The 24,478-nt window shown below is 35.6% G+C and overlaps 1 protein-coding gene across 7 annotated transcripts in view; it reads right to left on the reverse strand.

Moving 5' to 3' along the window:
- Positions 1-24,478, reverse strand: part of DOCK7 (dedicator of cytokinesis 7) — a 216,361-nt gene that overhangs the window by 99,783 nt on the left and 92,100 nt on the right. For all 7 annotated transcript variants that reach the window (XM_065872784.1, XM_065872822.1, XM_065872816.1 and 4 more), the window contains 6 exons: positions 21,990-22,128; positions 20,945-21,046; positions 13,043-13,129; positions 8,646-8,877; positions 5,413-5,577; positions 2,816-2,985 (listed from right to left, as the gene is read on the reverse strand). In XM_065872784.1, the coding sequence (XP_065728856.1) occupies positions 2,816-2,985; positions 5,413-5,577; positions 8,646-8,877; positions 13,043-13,129; positions 20,945-21,046; positions 21,990-22,128 (895 nt within the window). The remainder of the gene's footprint in view (positions 1-2,815; positions 2,986-5,412; positions 5,578-8,645; positions 8,878-13,042; positions 13,130-20,944; positions 21,047-21,989; positions 22,129-24,478) is intronic.

Consider the following 24,478-nt stretch of genomic DNA (forward strand, 5'->3'; position numbering starts at 1 on the left):
ATGAAGTAGGAGATAAAGTGAGGAGGGGGATTGGTGGGGAGCTGTTAGAGGGTTTGAGGTACCAAAGAAGGCATTAAACCTTTTTCTGGGAGAATGGGAAAGTAAATGGAATAAAGAAATATAGTATAATTGTTTGACAGCATTAAGGGCTCTCTTGAGGTTCATGGCCTTTAATTTCAAATGAGACCAGTTACCATGGCATTTCTCAAAGCATGTTTAACGGCACAGGCAGTCAACTGAATTCAGCTATGGTTTGAGGTTTGGCTAAGCAAGTAAAATGAAGTAAGGGAAAGATAAGGGAATTGACATTTGTTTATAATGGTAATAATTATAATGATTGATCATGGAATTTAAGCTGGCTAAATTGGAAGAAAGAACATTAGGGGCGTGAGGTACAGTAAAAAGGTCATACGATCAAGTGATTGGAGGTTGCCGAGCAGAGAAATTGTTGGAGTTGGGGTACTAGGCAGAAAAATATGAGCTAATGGTTAGAGAACAAGATGCATGAAATTGAGATAATGAGGATTAAAGTTATTCATCATGACAAGACTAAGGGTATGACCATGGCTAAGGCAGAGTGAAAGACAAAAATCATTAAAGAAGAGCTTCTCTAATTTCCAAGCCAATAAAATCAGAATAAATAAAGAGTAGCTATAAATAAACTTCAGATTCCTTATAATTTTTCAATGAGATAAAATTATATACCATTATTATTAGGGATTATGACTAAATGATAGTCCAAGATGAAGGTAGGTAGCTATCAAAAATAATGCAACCAGGGGGCTTCCCTGGTGGCACAGTGGTTGAGAGTCTGCCTGCCGATGCAGGGGACGCGGGTTCGTGCCCCGGTCTGGGAAGATCCCACGTGCCGCAGACCGGCTGGGCCCATGAGCCATGGCCACAACGGGAGAGGCCACAACAGTGAGAGGCCCGCGTACCGCAAAAAAACAAAAAAACTAATTAAAAATAATGCAACCAAAAAAAAAAAAAAAAAGAACACACAAAAACCATTTGAATAAAATTTGATTAGGACAAGACTGTACTGTCATAAGACAAAGTCTCATCTTATGACGGCTTTCTCAAAAGTTTATGTATATAATACCAGAAGCAAGTTTACATTATTATTATGTCCCATTTTATGAACCACTTGAAAAAAGACAAATAATCATTCCAATACATGTACACTTTTGTTCTAAATCTTGATGTTATAATCTATCAAATACATCATATATAAAGGAAAACTCTAGAATTATGCTAAATGAAGCATAATGCAAATCTTACAGAAATTAAGAGATGTTTCAAAAGTAGAACCTTGAGAAAAATGGCGTCTAAAGCTCTTTAATAGGAAAAGTTCTTATAATTCACAAATGAGATTCATTCCACTGAAGAACTGTATTTACGTACGTAAATTATGTTTAGTATTACCTCCATTACAATGAGAAAAGATCAAGAATGAAGACAAGGATAAAAAACCTTCTCTTCCTAGACATGGAAAGATATGTGGAGGGAGAAAAGCTGTCTCTTTTGTAATTCCTATATTACTCAGGTTACTCTGCAGTAACCATGTAAATACATCTGAACATCATTTTCTCAAAAGTTCACAAAAAGTGAAAGTTTGTTTAGAGTAACACCTATTTGGATCTTTAAGTTATTGAAATTCATGTTTAATTTATTTTTTAAATTATAAGGCTACAAAATATTTTTTTCATCTGTAAGAGATTACTTTAAAAAATGTATTTTTGATCTGTGAGAAATTACTTTCAAATTACGTAAAAGGTACTTTAAAATGCGCAATGCTAAAGTTTATTAGAAGTGTCTGAATGTAAAATTTCTGTAACTATATGAGTAGATTTAAGTAATTCTGATGTGTTTGATCCATATTCAAGTATTTCACACAAACAAGCTCAGATCATTAAAAAAATAATAAGGTCTATTTAGTTCAGGCTAAGGGTTAAAAACACACCCCAAAACACGTTTACTAATTCTTCCTCATATCCTAATTAACAGACTAAAATGCCAAAGAAAAGTTGGCTGTGATTCCATAACAAAGGTATCTTCCTTCTTTCTAATAGCAAAAAATCAATTTAAAATGGTTTGGTCAAAACCCAACATAATGTGATTTCTTGGCCTCAGTCTTACTGTTCTTTTTTTCCACTTTGATTTTCAAACTCTGAGTTATTTTTGTACTTTAACTATAGAAAGGTAATGACTACTTGTTCCTTAAGTATATTTTGGGGGGTAATAAAGATTGATGCTTACATAAAATATAGCTGGATCTTATATTGGCTGGCCTCTCCCTTATTGTCTGGGATAATCACTAACCATGATTAAATAAATCATATTTTTCTAATCCTGGTGCACCTTACATAGAGTTTTCCATGTGAAATGTAGCTCTATTAATTGTTAATTATTGTTCTTGATACTTTTGGAGAAGGGAGGCTCATATTTTAAGTTGATAGTATGTCCCAGCTACACAGCAGTCACAGGTCTCTCTTAATCCTCTAGAAAATCAATCTAACCATTTTTCACATAATAATCAGACAGACAATGAGTCGTATGTGACTGGTCATCCTGCACACATTTTTTAATTTGGCAGATATTCTTGAGCAGAGCACACAAACCAGTTTGTAATAGCAAAAACATTTAATAGAAACATCAAACATTTATGTGTTCACTGACAGAATAGAAATGTACAATTTCTTTCTTATTACTAACTCAAATACATTTTAAAATTAAGAAAAAGTAAAACAATTGGACATTTCTCATTTGTTCACAACCTGAAAACCAAATTTATAGACGCGTATCTTCAGTTTACCTTACTGCCGATGATTGACCGTACTTCATCATCTGGTGACGTGGGAGTTCCAGATATATCTGGATTACTATTACTAAGGCTCCGAGAACGATTTAAATTAAGGCTTGCAGGTCTCACAGCAGATCTAGCCATTGTGGCATAATGCACTGATCCTCCCAAACCCCCAGGACCTAGAGTTGTACATAAAATAACATATAATTTAAGCAAAAAATTAATCAGCAAAGGACCTGAAAAAATCTCTTCCACTTTACAAAATTCCACAAAGATCATAAATTGCTTTTATTTCTAAATGAAAATACTATAAATAAGAAAAACATGGCAGACCTAGTGATAGCTATACAAAGATAATTTATTTTACAGCAGCTGACAAAACCATGTGAATTATAAATACAATCATTATCTCTTCAATGTTTCTATGATTATGTATTACATATACGATAAGAAACAAAAGTAATAAGAAACATACAAAAACGTTACCTTTCCTTATACATGAGGGTGTCTAAGACCCAAAATGCTCCAGCTAATATCTTTTCCTTTTTTCCCACCCCTCCTGCTCTGCCCCTTGAAACACAATCACTAAGAGGGAGAGCCAATTTCCTGTCAATATCTCTTAAATGAAACTATGGCTTAGGTCTCTATCTTTATCAGTGACAATTTTAACTATTAAAAAAAGGCATCTTTATAATATACATACATAAATGTATACTAAAGATAATTCTCCTAAAAGCCCAGGTTATACAAAAAAAAGCAAAGAATCCCTTTTTTGTCTGAAGTCAAGCCTGATACCATTATTCAACCAGGATCTATGAACCTAAAGCACCCAACAATTGTATCTCCATTTTTCTTTTTTAAAGAAACCTGAGTGTCATATTTGCAAATGACACACACCTGTCAACTAAGTAGTTTATAGTCTTCAGGTCAGCATGTAAAAAAAGATATTTTGCAAAATCTGTGCAATTCTAATAGTGTACTGAATGGAACAGTAAATGGAGTAGCATTATATACAGTCCACAATCACTTATATACTCAGAGACTCAAGTACTATAATTTTAGAAATCAAGATAGGAAATTATGAGCAAGACTTTAAGAGTCAATTAGCTCTCTCTTTCAATTAAGAAGTAAAATGTGCTAAAACTGAGATTACTATTATGCCTAGTTTGCAGAGTGAATGTCATAATTACTTGTCACCATTATTAATGCTGACACTGACAACAGCTGAAAAGGGCACTTACCATTATCACTAGTGAGGAATGAATGACTCATACAGACAAATATGTAAACAGGTTGAAAGGTATGTACAACATAATCATTAACCTACTAACTGAACAACTAAAGACTGATTCAAACTAAGACATCCCCCACCACCACCACTACCACCTATGTCATATAAAACGAAAGTAAGTGGCTACTCTGGGCTCTAATATTCAAAAAGCCTGTATGATTTTATTGACCAGGAAGAGATCAGAACTCTTCTAGAGGATAATCTTTTACAGTATTGTAGGTTTCACAGGGTTACCAGGAAACTACTGAGCCATTGTATTTCTTCTTTAATGTCCAATAGCACTCTGAATGACAAATATAACATTCTATTTATCTTTTTTTTTTTTACTGAGATACTGGGGAACTTTATGCACATATTTTTAACACATAATCAAGAGAAAAAACTGAACTGGGAACTGTAAGGAAAACAACATTGCCATATGTACCCCAAAATATAGTAAATAAACAATGAGCAGAGAGATGTTTTTACTCTTTGAATAGAACATCAAGTCCCTAGAGCTGAGCCACAAGTCAACAGCATGTATTACACTGAGAAAAAGAACTCACTTTATTAAGTATCAAGAAGAAAATCCTCCACAAATGTCTTTTCTAATAGAAATCACCCTCACTGCTAATTTGGAATTTGGAGCAATAGCCTTTTATTAAACTGTTCACAAACAGCAGTTCGTACGTCAGACTACATAATCATAAATCAAGCTGAGATGACTGCATTAGCCTCAAATAGACTCAGAGAACCTCAGTGGGGATTCTTAAATACTCTTCCTTCCAATTTTACCCATAATGCCTTGTGATGCAACTTTTTTTTTAATTTAATTTTATTTTTTATACAGCAGGTTCTTATTAGTTATCTATTTTATACATATTGGTGTATATATGTCAATCCCAATCTCCCAATTCATCCCACCACCACCACCTCCCCCCGCCCCGCTTTCCCCCCTTGGTGTCCATCAGTGTCTCTATTTCTACCTTGCAAACCAGTTCATCTGTACCATTTTTCTAAATTATTTATCTTAACTGGGAATGATAAAATGCTTCCAGAGATGGAAGTTATTTTCAAGGTTCATTTCCAAAAATTAATTCAACAAAGATCTCTCTAATTCAACTTAAAGGAAGCTGTATAAATAATGATGCTTTAAAATACAACCTATTTATCCTTTTAACTCCAGTACATAGCATAGTCCATGGCACTTAGCAGGCATTCAACAAATGTCTGCTATTGAATAAATGCATCACACCATGGACTACAAGATTATTTCAATCCTATTATGAACACATAATCTATGCAAGATAGTTTCTTAGTAAAAAGAATAAAATACCTGGTGATGGTGAATTAGGGTAAGTATTCGGTAGGCGAAAAACATAAAAGATATATGATGCGAGAAGGCTGTTTCTGCCATGCTGGTCATGATTTCCTTCCAAGTTTTTGTGAAGCCGATTTATAATTGATGCCATGGCTTCAAATGATGCTTGACCTAGATTTACTTTTAAGAAGGAGGAAAATATTTTTCCATTAACTTTTTTAGACTGTAAGTTCCAAAAAGATCAAGGTTTTGCCTTCACTATATGCATTAAGTATAGTGACTACACACAGTAAGTGTATAAAGATGATATTTGATATTAATTTTATGGTATCTTTATGATACTGTATTAACTGAATCAAAAATACTTTTCTTAAAAAATGAGAAAAAACTAATTTTACTAATTTAACATGAAAACTATGTGGCTTTACTTAGTGAGAAAAAAGAATCATCAAACAGTACCCACTACTTTGTAAAACAATACAAAGCACATGATAAGTAAAAAATCTATCTTATATATAACCTTTGAGAAGTAACTTCTCATTTTAAAGATGACTCTGAGAAACTAAATACCATACATTGAGCACATGTTACTTTTGTTTATAAAATAAAAATTACCAATAAAAGTAGATTATTAAAAATATTAACTTAATAGAAAAGAGTTGATAAGCAACTTAATTGAAGTGAGTAGCTCTGTAAAAGGATTAGAAGGAAAAAAGGGTAGAAAACCAGGTTGAGGTAAGACTATAGCACTTTAAATGCCAGGCTAAGTAATACCTACTCAGCCATTCAAGTTAGTATATAACAAGAATTTTGCAAAAATTGGGAAATTCTGGTAGCTCAGTGAATAAATGGATAATCCAAACAGCCATTCTGAGCAATAGCACCTCACATTTTATGATTTATTTAATCAAGACAGGAATTTATGAACAGATAATGAGGCCAATTAAGTTTTCCTGAAAGAGGAAATATCAGATAGAGTGGTCATTTAGGAAGATTAATCTATATATACTGAACTAGAAGAGAGACTAGAAAGAGAGAAACCTAAGCAGGGTTTAGCAATCCTACCTGTGTTCCTGGTTGACTCCTTTTCCTTTTCCTCATAGTAGCTATTCCAAACCATCAGAATCCTTCACAAAACTAGGTCCACTTTACTCCCTTCTCCACAAATCCTGCTTTTTATCTCAGGTAGAAATTTATAGAGCATGAAAGTCCTGAAATTTTTACTATAAATTTATCAGAATTTGAAACAATTTTTAGTTCCTTTCCAAAGGAAGCAGTGCTCATCTCCTATATAAGAATGATCTATCCACCTTAATTTTTGTCCTACATGCTTGCTTCATTAATTAAACCCTCTTGCACCTCTATACAGATTCTCAAAGCATATAAACATGCTCAAATCTCTCCACTCTTATGCCCTAATCAAACTTGCATCCTCTTCTAACTAAACTTCTCAAAACAGTATAAGCTTTTTGCATTCCTTTCACCATCTGCTGTTTATTACTAAATTCTCTGTAATCTGGTTTCTACTTTCACTATTTGACCAAGACTATTCTCATGAATTTCACCAGTGGACACTTCTTCAGTATAGTAGATAAGAGTGGGACTCTAGAGTCAGTTGCTTGGGTTTGAATCCTTAGGTAAATTTTTTTTTTTTTTTTTTTTTTTTTGGGCTGTACGCGGGCCTCTCACTGTTGTGGCCTGTCCCGTTGTGGAGCACAGGCTCCGGATGCACAGGCTCAGCGGCCATGGCTCACGGGCCTAGCTGCTCCACGGCATGTGGGATCTTCCCAGACCGGGGCACAAACCCATGTCCCCTGCATCGACAGGCGGACTCTCAACCACTGCGCCACCAGGGAAGCCCCTTAGGTAAATTTTTAAGCGTATGTTCATCATTTTATTCATGAAATCATGAAATTCATACCTATACCTAGAGTTGTAAAGATTTCATACATTAATATAAATAAAGTACATAGCACAATTCCTGGTACACTGTGTTGTGGAAATGTTTGTTACTATTGTGATTATTTTACTATACAATCTACAAAAATGAACAATGTTAACTTTTTTTTCTTAAAACCTTCTATGACTTCTGTAACATTACTCTCTACAACATCTCTTCAGTATCTCTTAAACTACCCTCTCTTCTCTATCCCACCATCACTGTCTTTCATCAGGACCACAGAATTTTTTGTGTAAAATTCAAGATTTCAAATCTGTCTGCCTGCCTCCAGATCTTCTCACTTTCAATCTACCTCCGTGCAAAATCATCCTTATAAAAGCCGACCTAGTCACATTACTTTTCTAATTAAGACCAGATCCTTCAAAGGCTATTGATTCTTACAGAATAATAGTCAAATTTCCTAATGTGTCAAGGACCCTACTTCATCTCCCCTACGACCAATATCATCTCTAATCACTAACCCTCCAATTCATAACTAATTACTTGTAATTCCCCCGAAATTTCCAGGTTAGTTTATCTGTTTGTGTACTATACACATACTGTTTCATTTCCCTGGGCTAGTTATTTACCTGTCAGACTCCTACTCATCTTTAAATGCTCAACCCAAGAATTACCTCTACTTACAAGTGTCCCTAAAAAAATCTCAAGGAGTTGAATACTACTCTCCTTTGTGCCACCACTTAATACGAAACTTCTATAACAAGTTAGCTGAAATTTCTCACAAACTCAACTACTTTGCAGGATTGGGTGGAAGCTGTTAGCAAAAGTAAAGGAATGAATCTTGGAAAAAAGGTAGGAAACCTGAATACCTCTCCTTCAAGAAAAACTCACAAGAAAAAGAAGATAGAGATTTTGAGTCAATGAAGAGAATAATAGCTATATTAAATAGAGGATAGCAGATGAGTGAAAATGTAGATTATAAGTCATGTAAAACACAATATGATTTATCAGTTGCATGTTTTCTTAACTAGTCTATGAGATCCTTAAAATCAGAAACCATGCCTTTGTCAGTGCCTATCACTGTATGGTACATATTAAGTGCTTAATAAATATTTGGTGAGTGAATAAATAAATTTGTTTTCATAATTTGAGTAAAAGTCTATATGGCACATTTTATAGAAACAAAAGAAAGTTATTTTCCAGCATTAGAAACAAGTAAGTAACAACGCCCCACAAAGTCAAACACAGTCCTTATAGAGATGGCAAAAAGGAATCATGATTCTGTTTCTGTAAAAGTTAGAAATGTTGAATGATAAATTTCATGATTCCCCCAACATAGGTAAATTACCTATTTGGCCAGCAATGACAGGAGGTCTAACAACTAAAAGTATCAGTTTATCAAGCAGAAGATAAAGAAATCGGACCACTGGTTCCAACTGAGATGAATTCAATGCTGCAATACTGCTCTTCAATTCATTTTCTAAGTTATTTTCCATGATTCGCATGTCTCCAATTCGGACTGGGAACATGTGTTCATCCAGAGCATTCACCAGAGCAAAAAACTTATCAAGATAAGGATCCTAAAACAAAGAATGAACAGAGGCACTAAACAATTATAACTTCATACATTCCACAAACTATGGACCACTGATATCTCGTATTAATTGATAATACAAAAAAGTACATATTCGTATATACAAACATTGTTTCCAATTAAATACATCTATTCTCAGCTATTATTGTAAAGTAGCCACTTCAAATACTATTGATTACTCAAAAAAACTGTTGATATTAGGATTTCTTTTTCCAGTGTGAGTCTGCCTTATTGTTTTAGAGCTCAATTATTATGGCGAGTGTGTTAGTAACCTACCTGAGCCCATTATTAATTTATTACCTCTTAGCTCCATCCAAACCCACCATCTTTTCCACATTTTTTAATTCTGGAGCTAGACTCTTCAAACTACATTTGTCCTTTGTCAGCTGGCTTGTGATAGGCTCTGACAACAGAGGGTATGGGAAACAGTCTGCTAGGCTTGAGGAGTTAGAAGGGAATCTTCTTCCTCCTGTTTGCTTTCCTAATGGCAGCGAGTAGACATGCATGCTGTGGCTCAGAGGTGAGGGACATGGGCAGCAGTGGTGGCTCTCACAGTTCCACAGCAGGAGCTCTCTACCAAGCTTCCTCAATACTACAGCATGGCAGGCACTGTGTTCCTGTAGCAGCGGTGTCCTCTCCTCAGAGGTCTGACTCACATCCTTCAAGATCTTGCTCTAGGTTTCTAGGTTCCTTCCTCCCTTACCACTTTCTGCAATTGCTATCTTTGTTACAATCAGAATTCTCTTTTAACCCATTTAGTAGTGAATCACCTTTAACTTAGTTAACTATTTATTTGCAGATTTTCTCCACTCAAATTACTGGCAGTTTCTATCTCCTGACTAAATCCTAACTGCTATTATTTAACCTCCTTCTACACTGATAGAACCACAATCTTATTTAAAGCAGTAATGTGCCTGCTCTTTGAGCCTCCTTTATACCTACAGATGACCGAGTTCTGACCAATGGATGTGAGAAAAAGGCTACTGAAACTCTGGGAAGACTTTTACTTAGTTAACAATGAAAATAAACTTTAAGAAAAGGCAGTAATGCTAAACAACTTCACATTTATAATTTTAATACTGTTCTAATTTTATATGTTTTAAATGAATAAAAATAATTCTATTGAATTCTAACTATATATCCAGTAAATTTCAAAGCACCTACAAGCAAAGTACAAAACATCATAAAAAACATTTATTGTCTTCAATTGATCCTTTAAAAAAGATTATAACACATGATAAAATTATATTACAGAGTTGTAAAATTTTATAAGCTTTTGAGTTTCAGTCACAGGACTGTGAATGTCAGGGGCTACACACTAGACGCTTCCACTCTATTCTTCCTCTACATTCTATAGATTCTAAATCATCTCTATGAAATATTTTGCCCTAAATCCTTCCTTGTTACATTAAGACAATACATGTATCTACCTGTCTCCACAAAAATAAAGTCAGGAGTAAAACACAAATATATTACCAATACTAGAAAAAGAGAACACTAACAATGATTACAGGATTCAAAAAAACATGAAAAATAATGTATTTGTATACTTAAGAAGATATCATGTGATATTAAGAATAATTTTATTAAGGGAAGGAATATATTTAAACAGTGTACTATAATGTCAACCTTCTCATTATCAGAAGAATAAGGTCTATAGGAAACATAAGCATATCTAACAACAGAAAAGTAAAAACTCCACTGGAGCATTATTTTACTAGGCTCTACCTGCATACTGCTAAATAAAATGTATATACTACCTTTTTGCTGTTTGTTTGTTTGTTTTTTTCTTGGCTGCGTTGGGTCTCCGTTGCTGTGCGTGGGCTTTCTCTAGTTGCAGTGAGCGGGGGCCACTCTTGGTTGCAGTGCACGGGTTTCTCATTGCGGTGGCTTCTCCTGTTACAGAGCACGGGCTCTAGGCATGCAGGCTTCGGTATTTGCAGCACATGGGCTCAGTAGTTGCGGCACGCAGGCCCTAGAGCATGTGGGCTTCAGTAGTTGCGGCACGTGGGCTCAGTAGCTGTGGCGCACAGGCTGTAGGGTACATGGGCTTCAGCAGTTGCAGCACATGGGCTCAGTAGTTGTGGCTCATGGGCTTAGATGCTCCACGGCATGTGGGATCTTCCCGGACCAGGGATCAAACCCATGTTTCCTGCATTGGCAGGAGGATTCTTAACCACTGTGCCACCAGGGAAGTCCTTTGCTGTTGTTTTAAAACGTGATATAGAGCACCCTGTCTTTTTACTTTCCCTACCTCACTGTGCAGAAAAGAGTTAACATAACAAGCTTAAGACATTTCAAAGGCTTGCTTACAAGGTTGGCCCTTGGCTGGCATCTGGGAACTTGGATTTCAGGAGGGTTCCCACTGATGGGCGATTGCTCACTATACCTAAACTGTCTGTGCAAGCAATATGGCTTATGCTTAATACCTGCTTTCCTTTTGCAAATCTAGGATTTTGGTATGTGTTAGGCAGAGGGTGTCTACGAGACAAGCCTATGGTAAAAACTCTGGGAACTGAGCTTCCCTGGTAGACAACATTTCACATATGCTGTTTCAACTTATCCTCTATGACTCCGTAGGAGAAAACTCTTGGAAGCCTGTGTCCTATTTCATCTAGTCTTGACCTCTTTCCCCTTACCTTATTTTTCTTTATATCTTTCACTAAAATAAATCACAGCTGTGAATATGACTATATGCTGAGTCCTGTGAGTTCTGCTAGAAAATAACAGAACTTAAAGGTGGCCTTGGAAACCCCTGCATACCACCCCTTGCCTTTTCAAGTTGGAGAACCCACATATTCTATTCTGAACACCCGCCTCTTCTCACTCTACATTTTCTCCCTGGAAAATCACATTCACTAGTACAGTTTCAGCTATCACATTTATTCTGTTACCCCCAATCCTAAACTCCTAATTAATTACAACTGCCTATAGGACATCTTCATCTGAAGTGCCCAGGCACTTCAAACTCAAAAATAAACTCATTATAGCCCCATAATTTATCTCCCTTAGTATGCTCCCAAATTTACTTCTCTCACACTTACTATTTATGTTAGAAATCACCACACACCCTAAATTCTGTGGCATTCAAGGTCCTTCATAATCTTTTACCAGCCTGGTCTTCTATGCTCATATACCATGATTTCCCAGATACTTTAAACTGCAGTCACACCAGATTAATTACCCTTCCTTCGGCAGATTACTGCCTCTTTGCACTTGCTTTTTACCAATTGCATTGTCTACCCTCTCTCTGTATGGTAAATGCCTACTCACCAATGAAACTCAGTTCCCAGCAAAACAAACAACTCTCTCTCTGTACTTGAAAGGATTTAGTTCATATATCTAACATAATACTAGTTTTATTATAATTATTTTTGCACTTCCCCCTATTTCACTGTAAGGTACTTTAAGGGCAGGCTCTTTCCTTCACAGGTAACAACGTCCCTGACCTCACAGAGTTTACAGTCTAATGGGGGAAAGAACCAATAAACAAAGGATATGAATGCATTTATATGTACACACACACACACATACACACACACAGTGAGAGAAAGCAAAAGTGCAAGAGCACGCAAGCGAAAATAAGCAGCAGTAAGGAGTGCAGGGTAAGACGATACAGAGTGATGGAGCTGCTATGTTTAAGAGTCACCAGCAAAGGCTTCTCTGAGGTAAGGAGAAGCCTTAATGAAGAGAAGTCAAATGAATGTGAGAAGGAAAAGCATTCCGGCTAAAGAAAGAGTAAATACAAAGGCTTTGAAAAGAGCTTGGCACATTCCAGAAATATAGTGAAAAATATGGTGATCCCTAAGAACCCTTTCCATTTGAAATATCTAAGTCTATGAGAAGTAAAACGAGCTGGATGATGGTTTTTCAACTCTAATTATTCTGCTATGTTCTAGAAACTTAGAAAAAAAAATCACTTAATTTTCAAAATGAAGTCAATAACATTTTGAAAAGTAAAATATTTGCTTTTGTTCACATTAAATGATATTTTATTGATTCCTTTAAAAAGTAACTTCCAAACCTATACATTTTTAACTGATATATAGTCTCATAAATCTTATAGCAGACAAAACTGATTTAAGTTCTAGACAAAATGCTCAATTCATTTAAGTGAAATTTGATCACAAAAATTATTAAAACTCACTTACCTGTGTATGGATAGATGAAACAGCAACAACTTCAACATTAAAAACACCTTTGTGATTATCTACCCATTTCATGCCAGGTAGAGGAACCTACAAGATATTGAATACAATGACCACAGATGCTTAACTTGATTATGAATTCTGAAACAAATTTGAATTATGAAAAAAAATTACAATATCTCAATGAGAAAAAATATGTGGAAATATATTTTATGCACTACAAATAAATGTAGAACTTATATTTTGTTCTTATTACAAAAATCAATATGTTTCCTACAAGAGAAGTAAAAGGCTCAAGGAGCAAAAGGCAGAAAATATACACTCAAAATTCTATCTTCCCAGAAACATATACCTTTATATCATTCCAGATCTTCCCTTATGCACGTGTATTTTTAAATACACCCTTACATAGGTGATATATCAAACATATTATATTGGAACCTGTTTTTCACGTATTACATTGTGAATCTCTTTTCATGCCAATAAATTCACATCTACAATATCTTAATGGCTTAATAGTATCCTATTTTCTTTATTTTAAACACTTCTATTATGTTTTAATTGGGCTTTAAAATATTCATAAGCAAAGGAAGTCTATTGTTTTAAGGATTAGAAAACATTTTTTTCTGATATAAATTGTTAGCAGTGTTAATTAAAATCATATCACAAAAGTTATTTTTAAAAGGGAGTACATCAGTTCTCTCTATTCTTCCTGCTGAGTACAGCTAGAAACCCTGAACATGATACAGAAAATAAACATAAAGACTGAAAGGGGAGAGAAGGATGCAGACGGGCTAGGGACCTCAGGATACAAGGAACTATAAGGCAGTGTTTCCTGGGTTTTAGTTTTGCCTCATGTATCCTGGGCTAGCTGCTAGAGAAGCTGGCAACCCAGAATTGCCAAAAGAAACAGACAAAAAAAAAAAAAAAACTCCAGGAAAAGCCTGCTCCCTCTAGTCAAATGCAACAATTGCCCTAATCTGGCCAAACACAAGGAAATAAATCACAGTCCCATTCCACCTCCACAGGCTGAGTGAGGGGCCTAGGTGTCCACCCTCAGCTGGCTATAATGAAGTTCCTCAATCCCTAACCCACCCTCACAAATACTGTCTGGTATCATAGAAGACAGAGATGGGAACTGGTCCCAGTCCAGTGATAAAAAGTACCTCCACTAATTGTGGGGTTAGTGGAGGCCAACCAGGGAAAAGTAACAAGTTTCCCCCTCACCCTCACAGCCAGGGAGGTGTCAACTGAGGCCCGAAATCCTACCTCCACCCAATAATAAGCCACCCCCAACCCAACGCGGAGTGGGGAATGTGAATCTTTACCTCCACCTGGCAACAGGACCTCCCCCTACTGCTAAAACACAAGACTTATGTAAGATCTAGAGTCATAACATAATACCCAAAATGTTCGGGATATAACAAAAAATCACACATCATACCAAGAACCAGAAAAATGTCAACTTAAATGAGAAAAGACAATCAACAGACATCAATATTTAGATACTGGACAGATCTGACAAGGAGTTTAAAACAGCCATCAGGGGGAAAAAAAAGCTCCAAAAGCTATTACAAACACAATGACACAAGCAAACACAAGCAAATGTCTCAGCAAAACAAACACAAGCAAAAGTCTCAGCAAAACAAACAAACAACAAAATATATATATACATATATAGGAAGATAGGATTTCTTTCCCATAGTTTTATATTGTTATTATATGAAGAAAATAAAACCAAATAAAGTAAGTTTCCTATTACAAAATTCAATACTAAGTAGGTAAGAAATTCAATATCTTTACTGAGGCAAATAATACAGGTATTGAAACTTTAAAAAAGAAACAAACGCTGGTGGAGGAAATTGAAACTACTCAGCACAAGAAAGAGTACTAGCTCTTTCAACCCAAAACACTCATTTTCAGCTTTAAAAAAAGGACATCCAAATAAAATGTGAACACATACTTCTTTAAAAACAGTCTGCAGCATCAATATCTTCTGGGCACTTGAAGAAATGTAAATAATCAAGCCCCAGCCCAGACCTACCTCATCAGTAACTCTGGGAGTAAGGTTAAACAACTGGTGTTACTACAAACACTCCAGGTGATTTTGATGCATGCTAAAGTAAGAACTACTCTCTTAAAATAGTCTAACAAATAGTGTGGCAATAGGAATGGCATAAGAGTAGCAGACACTTCTTTAGCACTTTTCATGTGCCTGGTACCATTCTAAATGTTCTACGTACGATTAATCATTCAGTCATCAACATAACCCAATTATTGTAGGCATTAATTATTCTCCTCAATTTACAGATAAGAAAATTCAGGCAGAGAGACTATCTTAATCAGCTCGGTTTGCCACAACAAAATGTCATATACTGGGTGGCTTAAATAACAGAAATTTATTTTCTCACAGTCTGAAGACTAGAAAAGTCCAATATCAAGGCACCACCATGGTCAGTTTCTGGTGAGAACCCCTTCCTAGCTTGAAGATGACCACCTTTCACTTTGTCCTCACACAGCCAAGAGAGCAAGCTCTCTGGTGTCTCTTCTTACAGAGCACTAATCCCAGCATGAGGGCCCATCCTCATGACCTCATTTAACCTAATTACCTCCCAAAGGCCCCATCTCCAAATTCTATCACATTGGGGGTTAGAACAATTTAGTCCACAGCAGAATAAGAAACTCACCTGAGGTCAGTGGGAGCTGGGAGTGAAATCTTGGATATTATGTTATACTGCCTTTCAAAGGTATATGAGATTAGAAAAAAAATCAACAACAAAAAAACTTTCATAATCACACACCCCTTTGAGAGCTACATTTGGTATATATTTTCCAAACTATTTCCACCCAGTTGCTGATATATCTACATATTGAGTTTGGTTGTCATGACATTATTTGTTTGTTTTTATATTTTTATTACAAATATCCCATTGGGATATTTAAATCTATATCACTCCTCTTAACTACTGTATCATTGTATGGCTGTACAAAAATTTAATTAAACAAACCCTTACTCGACATCCAGGTAATTTCCATTTTTTACTTTTTGCTAATACCAGTAATCCTGTAATTTTATTCTTTAAATTCATACAACAAATATTTACTGAAGTCTCTACACAGTTTTCTAGGTACTAGGGTTTCATGATAAACATAACATCTGCTCTCAGGGAGCTTACTACCCATTTCTTGTAGAAAAAAAGAAAATAAGAATTTCAGATAGTGATAAGTATTTAGTCAATAAAAATGGATTAAAAATGATAGACTGTATTAGCAGTGTGGAGGAAGGAAGGGTTGAAAATTCATGGAGTGAGGGAAAGCCCCTCTGAGGAAGTGCTATTTGAAATATATAATGAAATAAATATAATGAAAAGACTCCAGCCATGAGGAGATCAGGAAGAAGAAAGACAAAATTCAAAGACTGACAGGCTGGAAAAAATTTGGAAGAAGCTGTAAGTACGGAACAAGGGGTATGGTGGTAGTAGAAGATGACGCTGCAGAAGTGGAAGAGCCCAGGTCTTTCAGAGATTTCCTGTAGGTCGCAGGAAAAAAGATCTAGATTGTATTCTAAGTACAATGAAATTCCGAAGGAATGTTTTATTTTGATAATGAACACTAAATCTTAGTAATATAATGCTGAATGAAAAAAGCAAGTCTCAGAGGATTATTTATAGCATAATAACCTTTTCATTAATTCATAAAATAAGCAAAGTAAACAATGTATTCTTTAGGCACATATATACCTCAATTAAAAAGTCGTTTTAGAGATTTCCCTGGTGGTGCAGTGGTTAAAAATCCGCCTGCCAATGCAGGGGACATGCAAGCCCTGGTCTCGGAAGATCCCACATGCCGCGGAGCAACTAAGCCGGTGCGCCACAACTGCTGAGCCTGTGCTCTAGAGCCCGTGAGCCACAACTACTGAGCCCGCGCGCCACAACTAGAGAAGCCCGCATGCCTAGAGCCCATGCTCCACAACAAGAGAAGTCACCACAATGAGAAGCGCGCGCACCGCAACGAAGGAGCAGCCTCCACTCTCCGCAACTAGAGAAAGCCTGCACGCAGCAACGAAGACCCAGCACAGCCAAAAATAAATAAATAAATTTATTTTTGAAAAAAAAAAGTAGCTTTACCGGGGGGGTGGGGGTGGGGGGTGATTGAGATTGGGAGATTGGGATTGACATATATACATTAACATGTATAAAATAGATAACCAATAAGAACCTGCTGTATAAAAAAATAATAAAATTAAATTAAAAAAATAAAAGATTCTATGGGAAAAAAACCTTACAGAAAAATGGTCTGAGGGTATCTCAGTCAACAAAATAAACGGCCTCTCACCCACTTTATTTCTGACCCACATAGGCTGAGATCACCAAGGAATTCTTTTCCTTACCATACAGACCATTTATACTCAGTTTTATTTTACCCCAACTCTGTAGTACTATTTTTAAATCATTTTTTTCTCCCTAATATTTTACTTCTTTGCTTGTTAACATCTCTCTTTGCAGCTCTACGTTTCTTATTCTCAAAATCTGATTCCTGGCTCACCCCCCTGCCCCCACCTTCCCAGAAATGATTGGAAATACAGGTGTATAACCAACTCAGAAGATTTTTTTTTTTAAGTTCAGTACATGAAACCTCCAACCACATCTGGCCATTCCATTCCAGACATTTTGGTAGGTGTTGATTTACCCCTAATATTTTGATGTTTGTAATACACTAAATTCTCCATTAATCAGAATGGAATATTCTGGTTAAATTTCTAAAGAAGATACACTTTTTTTTTTTTTTTTTTTTGCGGTACGCGGGCCTCTCACTGTTGTGGCCTCTCCCGTTGCGGAGCACAGGCTCCGGACGCGCAGGCTCAGCGGCCATGGCTCACGGGCCCAGCCGCTCCGCGGCATGTGGGATTTTCCCGGACCGGGGCACGAACCCGTGTCCCCTGCATCGGCAGGCGGACTCTCAACCACTGCACCACCAGGGAAGCCCAAGAAGATAAACTTTTTAATAAACTTTTGCTCTTGCTGGAAATAAAAAAAAGCAGTTTTAAGAGGCTAGTTTTCAAAACAATGTGAATGTACTTAATACCACAGAACTGTACACTTAAAGATAGTTAAAATGGTAAATTTTATGTTATGTATATTTTACCACAATTTTTTTTAAAGCCTAGCTTTTTGTAGTTAGAAGGAAAAGAGTATGGAATAAGGGAGGAGCACATAAGTGATGTAAACTATTGTCAGTGTTCTAGCTCTTGGTTGGGTGGTGGATTCATGAGTGTGTATTATATTATTAAATAAAATAACAAAAAATTGAAAAGTATAACTATCCTCAGGTGTAACCACTGTTAAGTTCAAAAATATCCTATATGCTGATCTTTGCACACCTATGCAAATAGAGATGATAAACTGCCATGCTAGTCTATATGTCAATCTTGTATGAATCTTGTAAGCATGAATCTGCTTCCTGGAGCCCAATAAACACTAATCCTGAAAAGCTGATGACACTGAACTGAGATAAATTCACTAGAATCACTCAGTTGAGGCATATTGGGGGCCAAGGATTTCCTCTCACCATAAAGTTCCAACAGTATTCAACAAGAATGAGTCCAGTTAGGGACATTTTACGTCTGAGATATCTACAGAACATCCTGGCAAAGACATCACTAGGCTTTTTAATTTACCAGACAAATAACTGGCAAGAAATGAGTGAGCAGAGATGCAGATTTAAGATTCATTAACTAGCAGTAGGAGTCAGGAGCATCTTGGTCCTCTTGTAAGTTATATACCACACCACTCTGAGAGTACTGTTCACAGAACTGCAGTCAGTGATCCTGCCTGGGAAGAGTGCTTACAGGTTCAGAGTGAAAAGAACATGAAAACTTAAGGGGGAAACACCAGAAAACCAAGAAAATGTGGTGTAACAAAGCCAACAAAGGTTCACCTTCCTTTTTACCCAGTTTTAAGAAGAAAATGATCCATTTATCACTGAAAATTACCGAGTGAAATATAATAAAGCAATCGTTCACTAGTTACAGAAATTAGTTTCTCAGTACCTAAGTGTGATTATATGGCAAGCTTCATATTCTAAGGTCCAAAGAACTGTTGAAGTTAACACATATCAGAAGTTCTCTGACTTTCTGAATCAAAGAGAGCTCAACCTCAACCAGGAAAGTGAATACAAAATTGCATTAAACAATGACCTATAAAAGTCAAATATTTAAATATTTATCTCTCACTTGCTTTAAATTAAGCACTAAAATTAATATATACTATGCTTTAAATATAATAATGATGCTAAGAATATATACTGTTCTTTTAATATAGTAATTAAAATATACAAAAGTTTAAGCACTTAATCAGGTGGTTTAATCTCACATATCGATCAGCCATACTATGTATCTATAGTCAAATCCAAATTATCACCATATTCTTTATATATGAACATACACGTTGTAGCTAGAAGAAAACCATCAGCCTCCCCCTTTAGAAAGCTGACCTTGAATCTGCAAATCAATTAAGAACAAATCCATAACTTCCATAAAATTATATTTTCTTTTAAAATATTTCCTTTTGGGGGTTTCCCTGGTGGCGCAGTGGTTGAGAGTCCACCTGCCGATGCAGGGGACACAGGTTCGTGCCCCGGTGCAGGAAGATCCCACATGCTGCGGAGCGGGTGGGCCCGTGAGCCATGGCCGCTGAGCCTGTGCGTCCGGAGCCTGTGCTCCTCAACGGGAAAGGCCACAACAGTGAGAGGCCCGCGTACCACAAAAAAAAAAAAAAAAAAATTTTCCTTTTGAAATACAATGCTACCCCTGACAGAAGACTAATTTATTTTACTGAAAAGATATGTTCCTGGAAAACTGAATGAAAGATTTGGGGGTTGGGGGGGTTCTGTCCTATTTCTTTCCTACGGTCTTTATTCATTCATTAACTGTCTACTATGAGCCAAGCACTATTCTAAGCACTGGTAGATACAGCAATGCATAAGAAAGACAAAGTCCTTAACCTCAAGGAGCTTATACTCTGTAGACAATAAACAGATAAACAAAGATATATGAACTATAAAGTCAGTGGTAAGTTTTTTTTTTTTTTTGGCTGCGCCCCACGGCATGTGGGATCTTAGTTCCTGACCAGGGATTAAACCCAAGCCCCTGCAGTGGAAGTGCAGAGTCTTAACCACTGGACTGCCAGGGAATTCCCAGTGATAAGTATTATGAGGATAAACAAAGGGATAAAAAGCGGTGGAGGCTGCTACTTAAAACAAAGTAATTATAGATGACTTCTCTGAAGAGGGGATATTTGAGTGGATATCTGAATTAAATAAGAAGCAGGTCTTGTGATAGAGCATTGCCAGCAAAGGAAAGTACAAATGGCCTGAGAGGGGAATGTGCTCTTCATGTATGAGGGACAACAAAGGCGCTGTGCTATGTAGTCAGGGCAGAGTGACAGAGAATGGTGAGAAAGGAGGTCAGAGCAGTAGCCTTACATCGCCTTTTTTTTTAATTAAAAACAATATAAATTTATTTGTGAAAACTTTTAAAGTTCTATAATGAAAAATAAATGCCACCAGGAGAACATTCACAAGACACATTTCAGATTAATGGTTACAAACAGTTGTAGTCAAAGCATTAAGAGACATTGGTAATCATCATGTAACCATTCTCTCAAAAGGCACTTTGGTTTTTGAACAGTGGCTACTGATTCTTGATTGAGATTTTCCCAATGTTTTTGTTTCTTTCAAGTCACATATGTCATCATAAAAGCTGCTAATGTCCCTTGGAAAATAATATTATTACTTCATTATATACATACTTAGAGAGAGAAGAAACAGCAAGTTTGAGAAAACTATCTTTGTAATGAAAAGCCCATTTCATTCAAACTGGAGAATTTCAATGTGAGAGAAACTGACCTCAGGAGACAGTACAGAATAAGCCTGTGGCGGTTTTTCCAGTGAGACCGGTAGGCAAAACTGCCCAGTCTTTAATCGTCCATTCTGAAGCATCGGTATCCACTTTTAAATAAAAGGAAACAATATTAATTTAAATATGTTTGTTATAAAAGTAATTACTTGGAAAATCTGTTTTAAGAACTTGGTATGAGCCAAATTCACTTCACATCACTAAACACCAAGGGGATTTAATTATCAGGTAATAATAATAGGTTTTCATAATTCCTCTAAAGAAGTTTCCCCAACAATATTTAAGGAGGATCCCCAAAACATTGCCAACTAACTATGCAATACTTAAATCTATAGCAGGTCCTCATTATCCAAGGGAAAGTTGGTAATAGAAAGTAGAAAAGGCCACAAAGTGAATCAATTTTAAACTGGGGTAATAGTGTCAATGTAAATAGGGAAAGAAAGATTTGATTAGATAAGAATGTTGGAAACAAAACTAAGAAGTATGACAAACTTATTTTCTTACATTTAGCAAAAATTCATGTCATAAGCTGAAGACAAAAGATATGTATCAAATGTTAGTTTTTCTCTTTTAGGTGAAAGCATGCCTTTCTGACAAAATTGTGGTAGCACACTGATGTATTCATCTTAGGTTTACTTTTGTAATTCAGTAGTAATGATTTTCAAAAAATACTCAGGCGTTTTAATTGCTTTAATTAAGACAATTAAAAAGGGTTTTAATTACCAAGGGTCTCTTTTAATCATTTTACGTTCAAACCATTTTCTTCCAAAGAACCCTTAAAACTGTTACATTTACACAGTACTGTTGGGTAAATATACAATAATCAGGACCAACACCTAAGTGTTTATACATGTTAGTTAGTTAATTAATGACACTGGTTAACTATATTGAGAATTTTCTTGTTATGATGATCCTTCCTAAAGAACATGGGGAATCAGATAAGGAATACTCAAATAATAATGAACACCAATTATCTTAAATATTGTTAATTATATTTAAGATCAAAGGGCTAAATATTTAACAAAATATACTTACCGTGTATCCAACAGGAGTTTCAAGAGGAGTATTTTGTTTTTGTTGACAACTAACATGATAAAAAGTAAAAAGCAAGTGATGATGGTCAGTTAAAGTAGCAGGGAGTTTAACCTTGATTTCTTCATGAAAATCAGGAGACCTTCATACAAAAACAAAACAAAACATCAATAGTCAGTAATGTGTTCAAAATAAACAATTATTGCATATGTATGTTTGAGTAATTTTAAAATTAATTTCAGGATTCATGCTTAATTTTTCTTTTAGTCCAAAATATTTTTATTTCCAAGCTCTTAAGTAACTAACCCCTACTTCCAGATGAGGGAGCTGCCACTGTTTCTGAAATTTCTCATCCCATTTTTATTAATGGGTTGAGTAATCCTACTATTTGAAAATTCATTAATAATCACCACCTTGATGCTGAAATCTTCATTAGATTGGAAACTGTATAAGAGAAGAGACTAGGGCAAGGCTTTCTATATTTATAAACCAATTTGGATACATATTACATAGAAAAAAAATAATGAGCTTTTATAAGTGTATATCTTATAATCATACCATAGAAAAACATTTTTCTGTTATAGGAGTACAGCTTCATAGTAAGACTAAATTGTATTATCCTTTTGTTAAAAAAAAAAGAAAGAAGGAATTTTTAGACAACTTGGTATCAAGATGGGCTCTCTATGCAATGTCTTATATCTATCATTCCATTGCTAAAGAAATAAATGTTACCTAAACATGGACAGTTGTGTATTGACTGACAGCTTTACAAAAAAAAAAAGGACAAGGAAAAGAGAAAAAAGAAAAGAAAAAATCAGGGAATCCCCACAAATTGCAATGTGCCCCACCGTTTAGAAGGGCTCCCAGCTACTAAGGAATACAACAAATATCATATTTGATCAAACCAATGGCACTTGCATCTCAATATTCATTGAGAGTGGGCCCTAAGAGCATTTTTATAAGATAGCATGGCTGCTATTTATGATATAGACCTAAAAGGGATAGAACCTTAGCATCCCCATCTTCCATATTCAGTTAATATCTCTCTGTTGTACTCAATGAAAATACATCCAAACCATATAGTTCCAACTACCTTTAAAGTGAAGCCCATCCCACCAGTTAGGGATTTTTCTCTGATGCTAAATACGTCAAATATTCTTCCATCTCAAATAAGCCTCAAAAATGCTAACAGGTGTAGATCTGATCACAGAAAAATTAAGTGGCATAAGGCTTTTAATACCCGTAAGAAAGGTAGCTAATGCTAGCCATCTGAGAATTTGATGACTTTGGTGAATAAAAGATGTTATATATCTTATTACTGATCTCACTAATCACCACTGAATTACGAGAAAGTTGAATTTACTAGTAATGTTAGACTGTATCATTTTAATTCTCCTAATGCTAAGAGCAACAAAATAAAGACCTAGCCACAAACTGAGATACTTTAGAAAATACAACCTTCTTTATAAATATCTTTTCTGGCTTCTAGTGCTTTAGTTCATTTCTTTCCTGAAATCATATTATGTAAAGGCTCTTATGGAAAATTAAACATCTACGAGTTATTCATCAACAAGTATTTTTAATTACCCACCATTAGGCTAAGCACTGTGTTACTTTTGTGGTGGTTTTAAAGATGAACACAAGAAAAATAACCCTCAAAAATATATAATTCAGTAGAAATATAAGTAAGACACACATATATCAATAGCTATGCTATAAAGCAGGGGTTGGCAAACTATGGCCACAGGCCAAATCCAGTCCACTACTTCATTTGTATAGCCTACAAACTAAAAATGATTCTTATATTTTTAAGTGCTTAAAAAAATTCAAAAGAATATTTCACTTGAGATATTAAATGAAATTCAAATTTCAGGGTCCATAAATAAAATTTTATTGGAAGACAGCCATGCCCATTTATTTGCAATTTACTGTACATGGCTAATTTTGCACTACAACAGCAAGGTTGAGTAGTTGCAAGAGACCAGATGGCACACAAGGCCTAAAATATATACTATTTGGCCCTTTTTAGAAAAGTTTGCCGACCCCTAGTGTACAGCATATAAGGTTAAGTGCTTCAAGAACAGAGCTGAATTGATTACTTCAAGTTTTAGATCAGGGAACTGTCATTTAGGAAGAGATATATGATATGGACCTTAAAGTATGAGTAGGAGTTCAATTAGAGGGAACCAGTATTACAACAGAAAAAAGATCCAAGAAAGGCCCAGAAACAGGACAGCACAAGATATGCTTGGTAATGAGGCAGAAATACAATCATCAAGATGTAAAAGATGATTGTATATTAGACAAAATAAGAAGGAAGGCAAGAATGTCTTACATTTTGAGTCAGAGCAACTCGAAAAATCGTAGTACGATTAATAAAAATAAAGAGTCAGACAGCGATTGGCTTAGGAAGAGAGTCGACAACAAATACATGGAAATTGAGAAGGCAGCAGGCACTCGAATGAATACGCCTAAAAGGCCACTGAAAATAC

This window comes from Phocoena phocoena, chromosome 1 (assembly GCF_963924675.1).
Source record: "Phocoena phocoena chromosome 1, mPhoPho1.1, whole genome shotgun sequence".
NCBI classification, from domain to species: domain Eukaryota; kingdom Metazoa; phylum Chordata; class Mammalia; order Artiodactyla; family Phocoenidae; genus Phocoena; species Phocoena phocoena.